Source organism: Oenanthe melanoleuca, chromosome 4, assembly GCF_029582105.1.
Source record: "Oenanthe melanoleuca isolate GR-GAL-2019-014 chromosome 4, OMel1.0, whole genome shotgun sequence".
NCBI classification, from domain to species: Eukaryota; Metazoa; Chordata; class Aves; order Passeriformes; family Muscicapidae; genus Oenanthe; species Oenanthe melanoleuca.
In genome coordinates this window covers 59,174,088-59,193,556 of record NC_079337.1, presented here as the reverse complement: position 1 = coordinate 59,193,556, position 19,469 = coordinate 59,174,088, and the positions used below count along the sequence as shown (strand labels likewise).

The window sequence follows — 19,469 nt, the reverse complement described above, 5'->3', positions numbered from 1 at the left end:
CTATTTTGGGTTTCTGTCTACAGGTCATGTCTCCTGTCCTTGCAACCAAGCTTGTTCTCTGAGAGCAGTTCAGAGAACTTGAAAATCTAGAAAACAGCTCAAGGAACTGTGAAAAGCAATGAAATACATAAAAATAAGAAATTTAGAAACCATTAAAATTGTTAATGACAAATTGTTGCCTTTTCCCTGCTACTTCTATCCAATATTTCTTTTGCTACTGTGTAACTTTTAAATTGGTTATTTGAAGCAAAATATGAAAAAAACTGTAATTAATAGTATTAATGCTTTTGCATGTGTTATCAGGAAGATGAATGCCATCATCTAGACAAATGTAGCAAAATTTTTCAAAAAGTAATGTTAAAATCTCTTAACTATTTTGTTCCCTCTTTCCTCTTGTTCCTGTTTAACAGTTTCTTCTCAGGAATCCTATCTAAAAATCCCCCAGCCTAAGAGAGGAAAATAATTATGTTGAAGCTTTCAATATTCTGAAGTCTAAAATAAGCATTACTTGACTCTAAATCCACTGGCCTTAAACAATTATTTTTTCTTCTTTTTAGTGGATTGCCCACTTTGTATTACATCATAACTGATGAGCACATAGTTTACTTAAAGTGCCCTCCTTCTAGCAAAGCAGATTTAATACAAAATCCTGGAGTTTTTAAGAGTTCAGCAGAATGAAACCAGAACCTCTGGTACAATGTGGTAGCAATTTGTCAGCCAAGAAGAATGTGAATTTTGCAGTGATGCTCAGCCCAGTGGCAGAGCAAAGACCTGACCTGTGTTCATGCCCTCTCCCCACAGGCCTCCTCCTCTGAAGACATGGGCAGATGGATAGGAATTCTGCTGGCAGAAACAGGCTCTTCCACAGACCCTGGAGCTCTGCACTACGACTACATCGACGTGGAGATGACGGCCAGCGTGATCCAGGCTGCGAAACAAACCTTCTGGTGAGAGCTGCTCCCAGTGCTCTGGGAGTTCTGAACCCCATGCCAGCACAGCTTAGCAGAACCCCTTTGCCAGATACTGACCCCCTGAAGTGTTTCAGCACTGCAGCAAGTTAGATGTGTTAAGATTGTGTTGGAATCCTGCTAAGTTCTCTAAAAGATGGAAGGCACTATGCAACTTTACTGAAATCTTTACTAACTTTTTTTTCAGTAAGTCCTGTTATCAAATGGTATATTTTAATCTTCTATTTTGCCTAAAGTCAAAATCTTTCCAGCTATCCCTGGAAGAGAACAAATATTCTGAAATATGCAGCTATGTAATTTACATTTATTGGCTCTATTTGCTATGCATATAGGTATATATACAGCAGGTTATTGATCAATATATGGTGCACATGTGTATAGAAAATTTAAATCCTGGACAGTCACACATAATCAGTGTTTCTTTCTCAAGTTCTTTCTGATTAATTGAAAACTTCATCAAACTCACCCCAGTTCAGTTAATTCCAGGTGTTTAATATAGGAGGTGGAAATTGGGAAAGTGTCTAGAGGGTGCAGCATGGAAACAGTTTAAATTACAAATCAATAAAGTGAATACCCCGTTACTGATCCTGTGCTAAAAGGAGAAATGCATACTTAGTAGATACAGTGATTTACATGTTGAAATCATTTGAGGCATTAAAGCAGTCCTTGTTGGGAAAAGACCATCATTTTTCCTTGGCTAGATGAGGTTTTTAGAAACAGGAGTGAAACAACAGTGGGACAGGGGGATGCCCTGCTGCAGTTGTTCCCCGTGGTCAGAAAGTGGGTGGCCTGAGAAGACAGCTGGCAAAGGCATCATCCCTCATCCCACTGCAAAATGACACTCCCTAGACTAATTTGGAATTTGTCTGTGACTTAATACATTAAAGAATCACACCCCATGTGCCCATCATGACTTTTAACAGATAGAAAATGAAGAGAAAAAAAAAAAAGGAAGAAAGTTTTGGAGTTTTCCAAAAGGAGATTCTATTGCCATTAGCAAGCTGCCAAGAGAAGTTAACAAGGGAGAATGTCCAGCTTTAATCAGTCTGGTTTGAATGACTTCTAATAGAAATCAAAGTGATTCAGTGTTGACATAAGTCAAATTTTGTGAAAACCAAATAATTTTGATAGAATTAAAATGCACTTAGCATGCAGACTTATGTTAATATTTGTTTAGAAGTTAGTAGGGCTCAAAAAGTTTATTCTGTGTTGACATGTATTTTTTGCTTCAGTCAGCATCTAGCAATAACCACATTTAAGAGAAATAGAATGGTAACCTTTTTCCCCCTGAATTCAGTGTGGCTTTCCTTTTCTGCACAAATGTGGTACTAATTGGAGCCAAGTGAAAAAACATATGCAACTAGACCACATGTTAAAAAGTAATGTCATACAACTTGCAAAATAGCAGAATTTCCCTGTCAAGAATTAATTAAAATTCAGTGGGTGTCTTTTAAGAGCCTGTGAGGGCTTGCTGATAAGCAATAGAGTAGCTGTCTGCTGATTTTCAGCTACTGCTAGAAAATGAGGAGAAATTACAATGATACTTAAGTGATAATGAACTGCTACATTTGGCCTTTATAGAATGAATATCAGTATTCCAAATTAAATACAGTTACCATTAAAGCTCAGTCACTTTACATTATTGGTTATTCACTTACAAAGACTGATGCTTTGCAAAACTATTGGCTCCTCATTAACAGTCCCATCAATTTCCTTCATCTAAATCATTAGGTATGGAAGAAAAGCTGAAGAAAAAAGTGCTTCCAGGAAAGTTTCTCCATTTTCCTTCTAGCAGTTTCTGAATACAATTAACTTGCATGGATGCACCTGAAAACGTGATTAATGAGGATTACTGAAATAATTATTATGAATTGTTTGCAACTACTGAGATAAATCTTGCCTTCCTTTGGTAGTGGAAATAGTTACTACAGGTGCATCAGATGCCACTAATGAATATCACAGTTTTCAGATATGGGTATTATATATTGCTGTAATTGGAGCCTCTTAACTAGAAAGAAATAGAGCAGAACCTTCAAACTCAGTTCTTCAGACCAACCAGAAACTCTTATAATGCTCCTCTTTAAGAACAGTAAACAAATGAAGCCCTCTAATAATGTCTAATAAGGTATGAGTTACAATAAATTTAAAAACATCTTTATCATGGAATTTTCCTTGGGCTTTTTGCTGTTAGTTTGTTTGAAGTTAGAAAAGCTGCTTTCTAATGGTTTTTCCATCCCCACACTGCCCTGAAATTTTCACACTGAGCTGGGCAGGTTTGTCCCTCCTGTGAGCCCAGGTTTCCCGTGGCTCAGGTGAGCCTCAGTTCTCCCTCTGAATGAGAAATTCAGTGAACTCCATGTTATTCCAAAGCCAAAAGAAAGCAACTGTTGAAACCACAACATTCCTGAGCTCCTGCCAGCACTACAGAAGACCCTCTCTGCTTTAGCAGTGCTTTATCATATTTTATGAATGTCAGCACAGACACTGAATAGTTCCATTGTTTGGGATGGAAAATATTGTTTTCCCATTCACATACACCTGAAACTGTAGGAAGGGAATTATTTTGGATCTCACTCTGTACCTTATTCAATTCCAGCAGTTCCTACAAAAGAAAACTCACCCTTGGGGTCATTATTGCTGTCAGGCATGACTCTGCCATTTTCTGCATTGTTAGACCTTTGCAAACCTGGTGTAGTTCTTGATATCTCATGTAACTTCTGCAGAATTCCAGTTAAACAAGCAACAATGTTGACTGGGACAGGATAAGGGGGAATAAATTGAAATATATTATATATATGTATATCCCAATTGAAGTTTCCAGAGGACTCAGGTCCACATGTGTAACAGAATGAGAATGAGGATATAGAAGATTTGCATGTACAATTACCTAGAGAGATTTGGGAAGCATAGTGCCATAGCCAGCCAAAATTCCTGATATAAAAAAGAATTCTCAGGTTTTGAGGAAGTAATTATTCAGGAAATTTTGATAAATATGTTAATTTGGATTTCATTGAAATTATGTGTGTTTTTTTTAAATTTTGCTGGATTTTATTCTTTGTTCTCTCATTTCCTAAGTTTGCATACCCCTGGGCATGCATGCACACAAACACCTGCTTCTCCCCAGTGCAGACAACAAGGGAACGTTTCTGGGAGCCTGTCAGGCTGGTGTATAACAGAGACCAGCAGGTTCCTGTGTAAACATGCCACTGAGCAATTACAGCTGTTGCCCTCCCGGCCTTCACACAGTCATATCCCCACTGTAAGAATGGAGAGCAGGAACATATGTTGTGTTACTGGCTGTAGCAGCAATGTGTGAGCAGCAAAGAAAGAAAAAACCGCCCTGCAGAAAGTGAGAAGCTCTTTTCTTCCAAGCTACATAACCAGGCATGGGGAATATATCACTGAATCACCACTTGTGCTGAGGTTTGAGTGCTGGTTGTGATTGTTTTTGCTTTGCATGCTCAGTTTCATGAACAGGCGGGTCGTGTCCAGCAGTCCGTACCGGGGAAGCGCTGCCAACGGCTACGCCTGTCCCAGCGGAATGGCGCTGCATTACGACGACGTGCCCTGCATCAACGGCTCGGTAAGGGCTGCAGCTGCACTCACCAAATGGTCTGCATGTGCTGGATGTGGACACCTGAAAATTATGTTGTCTAAAGGTCCTCACTGGGTAGCTTCCAGATTGACTCATATTTTTTTGATTGGGGGTTGCAAACTGCTCTCACGCCTATAGAATATAAGGGCATGGGACATATTGTTTACATTAACCTGCATCTGAGCCAATCTGCATTTGATGATATGTTGCCAAGTCCTTGAATATAATACTCGCTCAAGGAGGAATTTTTTTACATCACACTGGAAAGGGCAAAATTAAGGACCAGGTACTTTTTGATGTCTGCTGAAAAAACACCAAAACCCAGACAGTTCTCAGTCCCTGCAGGACTGTAGGTGCTGCTTGTCCCAAAGGAGAGCCACAGTGGTCACTTCCATCTTCATAAATTGCAGAGCTGATTATAGGCAGATATGTAATAGGATTTAACATCTAGTGCATGCTAACCAATAGCAATATGGGGTCCTTAGGAAAATTTACATGGGAGCTACAGCCCATGTCAGCTCTTAATTTGGGCTGTTGTATAAAGGCCCCTCTAAGGGCGAACTCAAGAGAAATTAAGGGTTTCAAAGTGTGAAATGGACTGGACATTCAGTCCTCCAGTGTGTCAGTAATGTCCAAAAGATGTTAGAAATCCCCTCCTGGGAACAGTGCATGATCAGTTGTGTGGAGAACAGTCTCTGTGTAGTGCTTAGTTGTGCTCATGCCTTTGTTTGAATAATGTACTACCATGACCAGGATGGGTTAAGGAAGGATATTTAGCAGTCAGGTTGGTTTCTTTTAAGGTTAATCAGATGAATCACTGGAGGCCTATTGTTGAGCTTTCCATTTTTCTAAAAATTAAAAAAAAAAATAAAAATAGTTATTTTAGTTCTTGTAGCTCAGCATAATAAATCTCCGTCGAATCAAATGTGCTAGCATATCAGCAGCTGAATTCGTGGGAAAGACATGTAGCCTGAAGAAATAATTTAAAAAAAAAACCCTAGAAAAAACTTGGCTTCTCATAACTGCTAGGCTGTATTACTTTTAACAGCTCATGTACCAGATGTAATCCTATGGATCCATCTGTGTAAACTGCTAGTATCCCCCTGCTAAGACAGTCTGCCCGTGCCCCCTTGGTGCTCGAGCTACCAGCTGAAGGTGCAGTCCATGAAACAGTGAGGGTGATGGGTTTGCTTAGGCTGTGGAACATGCTCAGGGCTGAGGCTGTGAGCCATGGAATGCAGTGCTTGCTTTCCACACAGTGTCCTCCTCCACTTTCTAAGTAAATGTAAGCAGTGTGTATGCTCACTGAGACTGAGGGCTTGCTGCAGGGCGAAGCATCACTAATGTTTGAATTTCACTTGGGAGGTTGTGCATGGTGCATTGTTCACTAACTGCTGAGGTGTGTGTGTTGCAGTGGGAACCAGAAGATGGCTTTCCTTCCTCTCGTAGCAGGAACATTGGAGAAGAAATGCTTTATGATAACGCAGGCCTGTACGATAACTTGCCGTCCCCCAAAATCTTTGCGCGCTATCCGCCAGCTGACAGGAAAGCCACTAGGTTATCTGCTGACAAACTGTCCTCTAACCATTACAAACACCCTGTCTCATCCAGTCTGTCTTCTGCTCAGTCTGTCACTAATACCTCTGCTGTGGGGAGGGGATCTGGCTCACAGGTACTGTACTGTTTAATACCTAACAAAGCTTTTTATTTGTTGGCTGTTGTGTTTGTCTGTTGTTACCTGAAGGGACTGATAGAGTCCCTTAATGTTAGCACTGAAGTGCCTGCAGTTTAGCTGTGAGCCCACTGCAAATGAAGCAGGTTTGCAAAGTTATAAATTCCAATGTGGAGGTAGTGGTACTTGTGAAAGGCTTTACCCACATGTTCTTGATTACTTCCAAATTGTGAATAACTAGAAAAAAATAAATGTGACCTTCCACACTTAACCTGAATGCATGTCTAGCTACCTTCTGGCTCCTCAGGCAGAGATGTCTTTGAAAAAAACCCCAGAATTGATAGGTGACACATGGCCTGACTGTGACAGCAAATTTGGCTCTTTAGATTTGTACTAACCTATATATCAAGCATACTGTGGTTATATATTTTGAATATGAATATATATGTGAATATGCATATGTATAATAACTTGCTGTTGTATATTTAGTAAATTATGTTGTATATATTCATATATACCATCTTTCTATTGCTGCCTGTTATTTTCTTCCCCATAAAAATATATAAGCCTATGTCTCTGCTGATTTCTGAGGGTGGCTCAGGCTTTTGTACCTCAAACATGAACCTACAGAGCAGATGAAGTCCTGTGAGCTCAGCATGGAAGCAGATGGGCACAACCCATCAGGGGAGCAGAGCAAGCCTTGCTCACAGCCATGCCAGGAACCTTCTGAGAGCCCTTAGCTGGTCTCTAAAAGGTGGCCATTGGCTTAAACCAGTATATCACAGTGTGAATATATCACAGTGATGGGTGGTTTTCCATCTAGTCTGACATGAAACAGTTAAGATAAATGTTTCCCTTGTGTAAGGTACCTGTCATAATGTGTGTTAATGCACTTAACCCTTACCAAAACCCCTTATTGGAATATTAGAATTCAGTGCAGTTGCAGAATTGGAAGGGAACATGAGCAATAAATTACTGCAGCAGCAAGCTTCTTGGTGCACTCCAAATTAATTCCTCAAAAAATTTTGGAAGCAGAAAAACAGAGCATGGCACACATATGCCCTGTGCTTGGCTGGAGCATCCTCCATGGAAACACTATGAGTAGGCAGGACAGGGTTATCTTCCCTGGGTACAGTTCACTGCTGTGAGCCCTCTACATGGAAACCCTTGAACATGAGATATTCTGCTCCTGGGAACCATGTGAGCTTCTCTGGCTATTATGAGAGGTTTTTTTAAGCAAAAAAAGCTTTTAGGTAGTAGCTAGAAGTTGTATAAGGAGAGAATGATACGTTAACTCCTAGCACTTAAAAACATGTAGTAATCATATTTTTAAAAAAAATATAGTCATATAGTAAATAAGGCCATATAATAAATAGAAGGTCATATAGTAAAAGGTCATATAGTAAATAAGGTCATACAGTAAATATGATCATATAGTCAAGGTCATATAGTAAATAAGAAATAGTGTTCAATTTTTGTGTGGCAAACCCTGGTAGGTTTTACTGTGTGAAATTAAATCTGAAAAACTTGTGTTTCAAGAGTCTTTACTGTAAAAAAATTTTCAAAGGTGCTTTTTTTTCTGCCTTACAATGGCTTTCTTAATGCTGTAAGTGCCAGGGTTCTAAACTCATTGGAAACCATGATGGCCCCAGAAACAGGGAGTTCATCCCTTGTTATCTTGTGATTGCTGGCACACTCCTGCTGAGCAGGCAGCCCCCAGAGGCATCTCTGGAGGAAGTGCTGTCTCCAGCCCAATCAATGTGCTCTATTAAGGCTCTCTGATGTAGCAAACAGCTTTCTGTCAAGCTCTGCCCTTGATGAAAGGGTGAAAGTAATGCCAGTGGCACGGGAATAGCTGGAGCCCATTTATCCTTTTGTTTTCAAACAGTTTAAAGGCAAGAAGCCTCCTGTGACTACTAATGGGATCACTGGAAAAGCAAGAACTTTAAATAGCCAGCCAAAGAAATCTGAAACAGTTTCCTGTGTGAAGCGCACTGCATCCAGTGAGTATCTGTCCTCCCTGCCTTCCTCCTGGAGTCAGGAATGGTAAATGTGAAATGTGGACCCATGGCTGCTGCAAAGTCATGAGGACAGCAGGGAAAAGAGAATAATGATTCCTCATTTGGAGCAGAGAGGAATTGCATCTTCCTCTTGGAAAAGGAGGATGAGGAGCTGGTATAGATGTAAGAGAGCTGTGTTGCTCAAAAGTGGACTTACAATGAAGTCTTATTTAAGAAACCATGGATTTAATGGCAACAAGAGAAATTTGTGCAAGACTGGCTTAACAACTCTTTGTCAGGAATGACTTCCTATCATAGAGTATGCCTCCAGATATGTGGCAGACAAAGTGACCTCTTAGCTGACCTATCTTCTTTGAGTCTGCAACTGGAGCAGAGCTATAGAGGGGCCTGTGATATGAATTAGATCACAAACGTATGTGAGCTATCAAATGAAAGCATTTGTATGGGAAATTAAAAAAGAAAGCTGTCAAGAATCAAAGAAGTGTGAATGTCTTTGTATTCTCTTATGTAAGGTGAGAAAAGATGTGCACTTGAAGTAGGAATGAAAGCCAGGCAAAAGGCCAAGCAGTTGGTTTTTCCTCTGACCCTTCCAATTAGAAATGAAGGGTTCATAGCTAGAGAGTAGCCTCCTTTCCAGCTTCTGAACTACAGAGAAAGATGAGGATGTTTTTCAAAACCAGTGTGCTGTAAGGCAACTGGTATTTCTCATTTTCCTCATGTAAATATAAAGAACAAACTCTCTCCCATATCATTGTAGCTGCAGAACTTGGCAGAAATCATGGACTTTGAGAAAGAGCCAATGGAAGAGGAATGCCAAACCTTTTTCTCAAACCATAGAATTATAGAATGGTTTGGGTTGGAAGGGAGCCTTGAAGACCATCCAGTTGCAGCCCCCCTGCCTTGGGGAGCCGTGACATGCTTCAAGTCATGTTTAGTCTCAGGGACTAGTTCAGAGTTGTTTAAACTGTTAGTTTAAACCCTAGTTAACTCCAATCTGACACCTGCAGATGCAGAGCAGTACAAATACGGCAAGAATCGTGTGGAGGCAGATGCAAAGAGATTACAAAGCAAAGAGGAGGAGCTGCTGAAGAAAAAAGAATCCCTGAGGAATAGGCTGGCCCAGCTCCGGAAAGAGAGGAAAGATCTGCGTGCTGCCATTGAAGTCAATGCTGGTAGGAGCTGCTTTCTCTGCTCAGCTCTCACCTGAGAATCAGGCTCAGTTATCCAAACAGCTTTGTATTCTGTGCTGAAGACATGTCACCCTAAACAAGGTTTGGTTTTGATGCTTAGCAGTGCTCTGTAATGTCTGTATTTGCTTCCTGTATAGATACAAAATGTATAAGACAAAAATATATGTGTGTATATACATATGTGTATGTATATACTTATTGTATATATGCATGTGTATATATACACATACCTGAGGAATTACACTGGTGAGAGCTTCACATAAGCAGAACATAGGAATATTTTTTTTCACTACCTAAATATATTTTCATGATATGGAAATTATAAAAAAAAAACCAATACTGATTTGAAACCAGACTAGATATCTAGGAATGTCACTTGATATAAATAAATTAATTTATCCTACTAAACTTTTCACATGAAAAAACTGTTTTATGCAAAATACCTATTATTTTTTTCATGTCACTGATATGTAGAGACCTTGTTTCCTTACTTTTTAGAAAAAAATCATTTCTCTAAGTGTCAATTTAATGTTGTTACTATTGAAATAATAAAATTGCTGTGAATGACAGGCAGGAAGACCCAAGTGATTCTTGAAGACAAGTTAAAGAAGCTGGAAGAGGAGTGTAAGCAGAAGGAGGCTGAGCGTGTAAACCTGGAGCTAGAACTGACTGAGGTGAAGGAGAGCCTTAAGAAAGCCTTGGCTGGGGGCATCACCCTGGGCTTGGCTATTGAACCCAAGTCAGGAACTTCAAGTCCACAGGTATGCAAAGCCATAGAGCATGCAAATCCCAGTACCAAGGGCTGGGAGTGCTCAGCCTTCCCAGCTCCAGCAAAAATGAGCAGGAACTGAGAGTTTTATAATGGTTTATTAAGCCCAAGAAATAAGAGCAGAATTAAATGCCTTGCTGTGTTATTTTCATTTCCTACAGCAGCAGGGAGCAGGTAGACATGGGTATCACAGCAGGATGTGTTAGGATAATGTGCAAAAGGCCAACACCTGGTGCTCAGTGGTTGTAGAAGTGCAAACTGAGACATTGATCCAGCCCAGGGAGATTTAAATGCACCAAGTCATCGTGCAGTGATGGAGACCTGCTTGTGCTGGTCCCCTGTCAGTTGTGTCACACTTGGCAAGGGCTGCATCTCACCTTCAGGGTGGAGCTTGGCAGTCCTGGCTTGTGCTATAGATCTGTGTCTGAAGCAGCAATCACAAAAAGATGAGGGAGGGATACATCAATTCCTCTGGATTATCCATAGTTGTTTAATCAGACCCATAGTTGTTTAACAGAAAAGAAGCTTTAATTTTCATCTCAGAACACACATGCACATTGTTTTGTTTCTTTTGTTCTAATCTCTTTTTCATTTTCTCATCATTATTATGAATATAGTTTCTTTTAAAGAGAGTTCTGCAGCTCTGAATCTAAAGTAGAAAATACTGCACGTGAGTACTTGGAGCAAACTCATTATGGGCTTTTCACTCTTTACTAGTCTCCAATTTTCAAGCACCGAACTTTGGAAAACTCTCCAATCTCCAGCTGTGATACCAGTGATACTGAATGCTCCATCCCTGTGAACAGTGCTGCAGCTCTGAAGAGACCTCCCTCATCAAACAATTCTCCATGTAGAGGCCATGTCCTTCGAAAAGCAAAGGTGAGAGAACTGATGTCTTAATTTTCTTTTTCTGTGCTTTTTCATGCTTTGTTACAAAGTCTTACTTTGCCTTAAGAAGAGAATATCTAAATTATTCATATTACTACATAAATACTGCTGGTTTGGGGAACCTTTTGCAGAATTGGTAAGTATGGGAGACAGATTTGATTCTACTCTGATTCCATGTTTTTCTCTGCTGCTTTATAGATTTAATTTGCAAGGTAAGTTGTCTGTGGTGTAGACAGTCCATGTGTCCACTATTCTGTGTAGCAGAGAAGTGGTTAAAAGAGCAGTTATAGTGAGTGATTAGAAATGGCACAAGATTGGGTGTTTTCCAGCCACTGCAAGAACAGAATAGATGTACATTATAATTATTGACAATGTGTTGTGCAAGTATCTACTCAATGTACATTTAAAGTAAAAGTTGAGTACCAGGCTGAAATTTGCTGTCCTCTTGTATTGTTACAGTTTTCTAATTTTTGTGGTTTAGTTTAACTGGGATTTGAATGACCATTCTTCTGGGCTAAATTTGCTGGCAACATAAGCATGTGGGCAACACATAAGCAAGGGTGACAACAATAGTGTTGGGCCCAAGCTTTTGTTTATTTAGTAGTTCACTGCTAGTTGTAATTATGAACAGCAATAATCATAAACACTTGTTTTTCATGAAGGCTATTTCCCTTTTTCAGTCTTCTGTACTGGGATTTCTTCAAGTAACTTTTGTTACATGTATTCATTGATTATATACATTTCCAGTGTCTGAATATAAGCCTGGAACCTAAATGTTGTGGATACTGAAAAACCAGCATCTCAAAAATTATTTTATTATTAAATTATCATAGCAGAATTATTTTTCCTGATATACAATTTATGAGAGCTTTCTCACCCTTCTTCTACACCCTGTGCATGGATATCAACTGCTTTTTCCTGCCAGTTAGCCTGATTCATTTAAAGCCAACTAAGAATAATTACACTCAGCTAATAGGTTTCAGTTCTAATCAACTTTGAAGTTTACAGCTTGTGTTTCAAACCTGAGGAAGGATTTATGTGCTCTAAAGCTTATCTGCATATTCCAATTATACCCTAATTTGTGCCATAATGATACCATCTCTAACTATACACTTTGTCTTAGATATTAGCTCAGCAATACTCAGTGAATGTGGTCTAGCAGACAACAGTCCATGCAAATGGGAGCCTGGATTTTTGCTGGACGGGCACATAAAATCCAGGCATCTAATCATTACAGCTGGAGAAACCTAAACATTTTTGGTGTAAAGAATACCTTCCTGTAGTACATTTTTTATGCTCAGCATATACCATACAGGAAAACCCTGCTGTGTTGTTTGGTGTCAGTGTGCTTTGGATGGCACAGTAAGCTGGTCAAGCTTTTTGGCAGAGGATATAGGATTAGGCTGATCAAAAAGGATATGGAGCAACTAAGCATATTTTTCCCATGCTGGGAAAAACAACTCAAAGTATCCAATTCAGCTTTAACAGCTTTTTCCTAAAACCTCATGCGCTAAATATGGAGAGTGAAATTTTGCTGAATTGGACAGTGCAGCCCAGGGTGTTCTCAGCCCACTGGCAGCCACAGCTGCCATCAGGTGCACATCTGCCCCTTGGTGGAATTTGGCTCTCAGTTCTTTTGGCCCTTTGCAGTTGAGAGTGAGCCCAGGGCTTGTGGATGTGACTCAGGGAAGGGTGTCACACGTGAGTTTCCCAGAGCAGAGCTTGGCTCTCCACACATGGATGTCAGTACAGCTTGTGGGAGTGAGATGGATCCCATGTCTGTGCCTGCACTTGCATCTCCAGCAGCTGGCACACCTCCCAATGCTGTGAGGGAGTTGTATAAACCTTCAAAATGTCAGAATATGGTTATTTCCCCTAGTATGTATTTGAATGCACTGAATGCCTCCCTTTTTGCCCTTTTCCTTGCACAGAGGATGCTGAGCCTGTCCCCTGCCAGCCTTGTGCTCACAGGCAGTCACACTGTGCTCCCCAGGCTGCAGTGCAGGGAGTGTGCAGGGACAGCTGCTGCTGCTGCACCTGGGACAGCAGGCTTGGAAACTCTGCCACCAAAAGCTTTCTCCTCTCAGATGCACTGACATTAGAAGGAAATACAGAGGGAAGCAGTAAGATCTAGTGTTATACAAAGAACAGCAATTTGGGGATTGGCTGTTTGGAACAATGCTGTGCATACACACATGTATGCATACATACATTTGAATTTTTACCTTTTCTTTTTGCAGGTATCTTTAAAATTTTTTTCCAGAAAGTAATGATGCATATTTTTAAGAAGCCAGGAGGCATTTTAATTGCAGTTTTGTCTAATCTTTACTTGGCTAGAAATGGAGACTCTAATTAAAATACAGAAAGCAATATTCTGCGTCAGTAGTCCTAGAGAAGTAAAAAGATTCAAATATCCTTGCTGCACAGCAATTATTTAAACATTTCACATATTCATTTAAATATCAAATTAGTTTCTAAAACCAAATGGTTATGTGCTGCAAGAAAACTGAAATTAGAATTTCTGATTTGTTTTTGAAACTAGTGGGCTGGTGAATGTCAGCATCTTACATCTTGCTTATGTTCAAGGACTGGAGAAGAAAAGGAACTGTCCCAGTTTCCCAGATCCCAGTCAGGCTGTCAGTGTTGATGTAGACATTCTTTCCTTGGTGTGAACCTGCAGGAGCAGTGGAAAGAAAGAAGTTCCTTTTGCACCTGCAAAAGAAGCTTCTGCTTTCAAGGCTTATTTAACACTTAAAAAAATTCTCCTCCCAGTTGCTTAGCCAAGGATTTCCTTTATAGCTTTGGGAGCATATCCATAGAGAATATACATTTAATAGAGTTTTAAAAGTAATCTGATTTTTACCAGTACTGTGTTTTAACTTTAAAATTACCCTAATTTGAAGAGTAAAACTGAATATTTAAAATACACTGCATTTTAGTAAAAGCACCATTTAAATGAAAAACAAATAAACACAAGTTTAGAAACAAAGTAAATGATTGTCTACCTTGAAACCCAGGGGTTTTTTCCTTACATTGCTAAAGCAGCTATCAAATGTGACCTTTACTGTTATTTTACAACAGCTGAGGAGGTGTCATGGTCATACAGCTGTTCAGCCAAGCCAGTGCTCTTACTGCTTTCAGCAGCAGAAACAGCCATTTATGTGCATAAGTAATGGGTTTCAGTCAGAGCTCTTAAATGTGGTGGAATGAGTGTTAAAGTCAGGAATTCAGGTTGGAAGCCAAGCCAGCAGGCTGCCTGCAGAGTGTCTCTGCAGAGTGGATGGGTCAGGGAGGGATCTGCAGCCCCCAGTGCCTGGCAGGAGCAGCTGGGTGGTTGCTCCTCTGGGATTGCTGGAGCCAGAGGCCACCTGTGGATCTTCAGTAGTTCCTGCTGGCTGTAAGGGTGAGGTTCAGGGAGTGGTACAGGGTGCATGTCCTAAGGTGAGCCCATCCTGCTTCAGCCCTTCTGCTGCTAAGTGCTGTTAGGAAATGCTGTAGGTGTCATTCAGTAGCTGCAGGTTTTGCTGAACTGGGTGTTCAGCTGCTGCAATCTCACAATTTTCACTTATGTGGCAGAAGAAATGTCAATACCTTGCCCTGAGATGTATGACCAAAAGTTTTATATACATGTTTTGCTGTTTCCTTGTCCTCAGCTAACAGGTGGGGAAACTGAGGCACAGAAAGCAATTTCTTTAACTTGCTAGGCAATGGCTCAATTTGGATTATCTATACTATAAGGGAAAGAAATGCAATGCAAACTGACTTGTTTTTCTTAACCTCTCCTGTTAGTCTCTCTGCTAAGTTGCTCTTTTTAGCCATAGAATTATGTTTTTGCCATGAGTTTAATAATAAAAAAAAATGAAGAGCAGTAAAGCAATCACTTGCTGTCAGCTCTGAGAGATATTGAGGGCTTCCTGCTGTCTCACACAAGTCATTTGGAGAGCTCTGTGTGCTTGAATCAGCCTCTCCCTTACTCAGGGAGAGCTGAGTGCTTTGCACCAGCTGTGGGGTGGGAATTGCTCCAGAAGTCCCCTCTGCAGAGTACAAACATGGCTTATTTGCTCTGCACTAGAAAATAGCTTGCTATATATTGTTGTGGAAGGGTGGATGCTGTGCACAGACTATCAGAACATACTTGTTAGCATTCCCTGACTTGTGGGCTGAATCCAGCAAAGTTAATGGAAAAACTGTTATTGATCCCAGTTGTGGCTTAGCAGATATGATGACTACAGTGAAATATCCTGATTTCTTTTAACATTTTCTGTATCTTTTTTTTCCCCCCTTTCCAGGAATGGGAGATGAAAAATGGGACATAAACATAGCAAAGCCACTCACTTTCCATAAAGGCCTTACCTACTACAGACCAAGACATAGGCTGCAAAGGACTCACCTGAAAGGTCACATCAAGTGATGAAACATAGGAAGTTTTGTAACTCTGTTAAGTTAATGGTAGCTTGGAGCTAATTTGCCTGTATTCCCTCTACTGTATTGCTGTGTAACTACGTGTGCCCCTTTTTATTAGCTGTAACTCCTTGTTTCCAACTTCACTGGTAAAGAAAGTGAAAACCAAAAAAACCCCAACCCTAGGAATTAAAAAGGAGCATAAAGTCACAGTTGAAAGTTTACTTTGCTGAGCCAGCAAAGGACCAGGAATGTTAATTATAGTGCATCAGACGGCCGGAACGCTGCTGAAGACTGGTGTGAAATCTTCACTCTTACAGGTCAGACTGCCTCTGAACACTGCCACAGAGCAGGTCCAGCTCCTCTGAACACTGCCACAGAGCAGGTCCAGCTCCTCTGAACACTGCCACAGAGCAGGTCCAACTCCTCAGCAGAGGCTGTGCTGGTATCTGCTCTCATGGCAAAACAAAACTGAGGAAATGAGCAGTGCCTGCTCTGCCCAGGAGCTCTGCAGGGCACGACAACGACTCGTGGGTGAAGCGTTTTTTGGATATTTTTAGACAGATGCTTTTGTCATTGGGAGATAAAAAGCTGCCAAACTTGGAGACAGATGTGTTTTTGTATGTTCTCTTTATTGCTGTTCTGAAGCACCAGTCATTTTCAAAGGTCATGTTCTTGAACTATGACTTGTTCCTGATTTTTTTAAAAGGCAAACAGGTATTTTTAGATACTGCTTCTTTTCTATACATTTTGAAAAAGAAAAAGAAAACAAGTGAAATTAGTCCTCAACAGATAATGGCAACTCAGAATAACTTTTGCAGTCAGTCTTGTTTTGTTTTATATGATATAGTATTGTTAAACTTGAGGTATAGAACACTGCTGTACTTAGTTTCCTTTATCTTTTCAGACCTCAGCTATTATTTTTGAGGAAGATGGACTGAAAAGCTGATAATTTTCAGACTCTTTTATAAACAGTTTAACAAATAATTGGGGATTTTCTCAAACAGGAGCCCATTTCTGTTTAGTAGGAAACAGCCTCTTCCATTTTAGTCTGTAAAATTATAAAAAAATCTGTTTTTCTTTGTCTCCATCCATGTCATTGCCAAGAAATTACATGCAGTAAATTGCCACTGAAGCCCTTCAAAATACCAAGATTGGTTTTAAAAAATCAGGAGGAGGTTGGGGGGAGAATGTGTAATAAGATGGCTTCTTTTTCTCTTTTCTTTTTTTAGGCCTTTGGAGAGCTTTCAGTCATACCCTCAAGATATTTTTCCTCCTCAACTGTGAGGAGTAGAAATTAATTTTAAAAATTACCTCAAAATATGAGTAGTATTTTAATCACAGATATTAGGGCTGGAGTCTTGATAATTACTTAAGACTGCAATTAAAATCACAGAAGTTGGCAAGACAGCAGTTATCAAGGATCACATCCTTCATGGCCAAGCTTGCAGGTAATCTCACCTTTAGGAAGGGTGTGTGCAGCTCCTGGAGGGTACACTGGGATTCTCAGCTGAGCTGGGTGCCAGGGGACTTCTGCAGGAGCCTGTGGGGTTTGAAGGCACAGAACTGTCAAAAATCCCTGACAGCTGCCAGGAGACAGGGCTGTGTCCTGTTCCCAAATGCATTTAGGGCCAGGGATCCCACTGACCTGAGCAGTGCAGAAATGGGGCCCAGCATGAGAAAAGGCTCTTTGCTTGGTACAAAGTGCCACAGGAATGCTGATACAGTAGGAAAGCAAGTGTCAGTGTGGTTTTCACTGAAAACACAATTTTTTAATATTAGTTTAGGTCACTTACTTATTAACTCTCTAACTAGAGGGCACATTCTGTACTGTATGACTATGGACTAAACAGCATCAAATTCCCATAAATAATAGCAGAAACAAATTTGAAGCAAAAGTAAGTTCATTTAGGCTTTTTATTTCAAATTAAGTTATTTATTTGTATATTTCAATAAATATTTAATTTATATCTGTACATATTTATAATGCAAATTAGGCTTCTAGTCAACGTTAGCAATGATGTAACAGTTGCCATTAAGAAGTGGTCCCACATCAAGTAAAGCAGAGTAGTCAAAAGCCAGATCACTTGTCTTGTTTACCCAGTATTGGCATTGTCTCTTTCCACACCCTTATCCCATGGTAAAAAAAAAAAGAAAAATACCTTGGCAAGGGCAGGTTTTAGTCCCTGGCTGAGGCAGATGTGGGTAAATCTCTGCCCAGGCAAACAGAAATGGTGTGGTACAGCTCCCCTCAGCTCTGCTGTAGGTGCAGGTGTCCTTCAGCACCTACAGCATCCTGGGCTCCTTCAGTGCCTGCTGCACAGGGGCTGCCACCCAGAATAAACATCTTTCACTCTTCCTCCAGCAGAGGCTCCACAAAGCCACCCCTGCTTTACTCTATTCTGTATAACAGCCAAGGTTTTGGAAGGAGGAAAACCAAAAAGCTTGGGAAATAGCCTTTCTCTACAGACCACTCAGTGCTGTGAAATGTACTCTGTTGCCTTGAATAGCACTATTGCTGCACAGTTTTTTATAAAGAGCAACAGAGTTTGTATTTTCACCGTTTTTAGATTTCAGGATCACCAGGCAAACTCAGCCATAGAGCAGCATGACTTTTGTTTTAAAGGAAAACTCCTATTTTGAACCATTTCTATGTCTTCTAAGAAAATGTTACTCTTATGCTTCCTCACCAAATGCCTGTTACTGTACCAGGTGCTTTTTAAAAATTGTTTTGTTTGGTATTTTTTAAATGGGTGATGCTTTTTTAAAAAAAACCCAGATCATAACTTTGGGGGATCAAGGGTATTTTTTTTTTAATGAGATGATTGTGGCAATTTGATTTTTCAAATGGAGAATATTAATTTAGTATCAAGTTTTGTTAGACACTTTCAAATTAATTGGCCCAGGGTGTATGTTGTATGATAATGTTCTCATATTAAGAATGTAATTATTTCCTTATTGTATTTTTTAAAAAACAAAATCATATTTAAAAAAAAAAATCTCTGTGAAAAAAAGCATGATAGAAACATGAAAAAAAAGGTTTTGTTTTATTTTTGTTATTGGATATGTTGGCAGTGCCCATTATAATTGACTGTAAATATAGCCTTTCTACTGTATTTCTCAGTGTATTTAAGTTTTTTTGACACACATTCATGGACACTTCTGTTAAAAAAAAAAAAAAAAAACAAAAAAGTCAAAATAGACTCACCTTCAAATGTGTGTCTTAGTAGCTTCAACTAACTTTATGCCTTTCTAGTTTATTCTTCAGAAAGTCTTGCAAAGTGTGAAAAAAGACTGGCACCTGGTAGGTGTGACAGATCCGAGACCATTATTAATAAAGTTACCTGTCAAAAAAAGGATTTGTGTTGTTGTTTCTTGGTGTTTGTCAGTTCCAGAAGCACCTTAGGGTGCTAAGGTGGCACCTCAGCAGGTCTCCTGCAGTACCCTCAGCTGAGAAGCATTCTTCTGTGCCAGTCAGCTGAAAAATGTTTGAACATTAATATGAATTTTTTTTTTTTTTTCCCCATTTAACTGAGCAATGACCTCCTGGAACTTGAATGCAGCCTGAGGACTCTCTTGGCAATGGAAATGTGGAATTTGATGTATTTAGCAGCACTTATCCCTTGCCTTTTGCATCTGCATCAGTTTGCTTAGATGTCAACTCCACTAATAAATTATGCAATATGTAAAACATTAAAAATTATCTCTAAGAAGTGAAAGTGGATTAAAATTAAACTGAGCTGATTATCAGATGAATGTAGCAATTTCTTATAGATGACTGACAGATAAGATTGAGAAGTGTTAAGCTGTAATTACTCCTTGCTGCTTTTCTTAGATTGTGCTCTTGCTCCTGTTACACCACAATTATTACCAAATTTATGAAGTAGAAAGCTTAAATAGAATATACATTTCATTTTCTCAAACTGAGGAAAGCAGTATTCTAAAGTAGTTAATTGGTTTCTTTT

General features: G+C 39.8%; 1 protein-coding gene across 4 annotated transcripts in view; it reads left to right on the top strand.

Annotated features, from left to right (window-relative positions):
* The window catches only part of AFAP1 (actin filament associated protein 1), a 110,737-nt gene extending 91,860 nt beyond the window's left edge, over positions 1-18,877 (top strand). For 2 of the 4 annotated variants that reach the window (XM_056490134.1, XM_056490131.1), the window contains exons 11-18: positions 802-947; positions 4,434-4,551; positions 5,978-6,235; positions 8,124-8,238; positions 9,264-9,428; positions 10,017-10,207; positions 10,933-11,094; positions 15,393-18,877. In XM_056490134.1, coding sequence (XP_056346109.1) covers positions 802-947; positions 4,434-4,551; positions 5,978-6,235; positions 8,124-8,238; positions 9,264-9,428; positions 10,017-10,207; positions 10,933-11,094; positions 15,393-15,419 — 1,182 coding nt within the window. In that variant the 3' untranslated portion in view covers positions 15,420-18,877. The remainder of the gene's footprint in view (positions 1-801; positions 948-4,433; positions 4,552-5,977; positions 6,236-8,123; positions 8,239-9,263; positions 9,429-10,016; positions 10,208-10,932; positions 11,095-15,392) is intronic. The other 2 variants (XM_056490135.1, XM_056490132.1) reach the window with 1 other exon arrangement.
* The last annotated feature ends 592 nt before the right edge of the window (positions 18,878-19,469 follow it).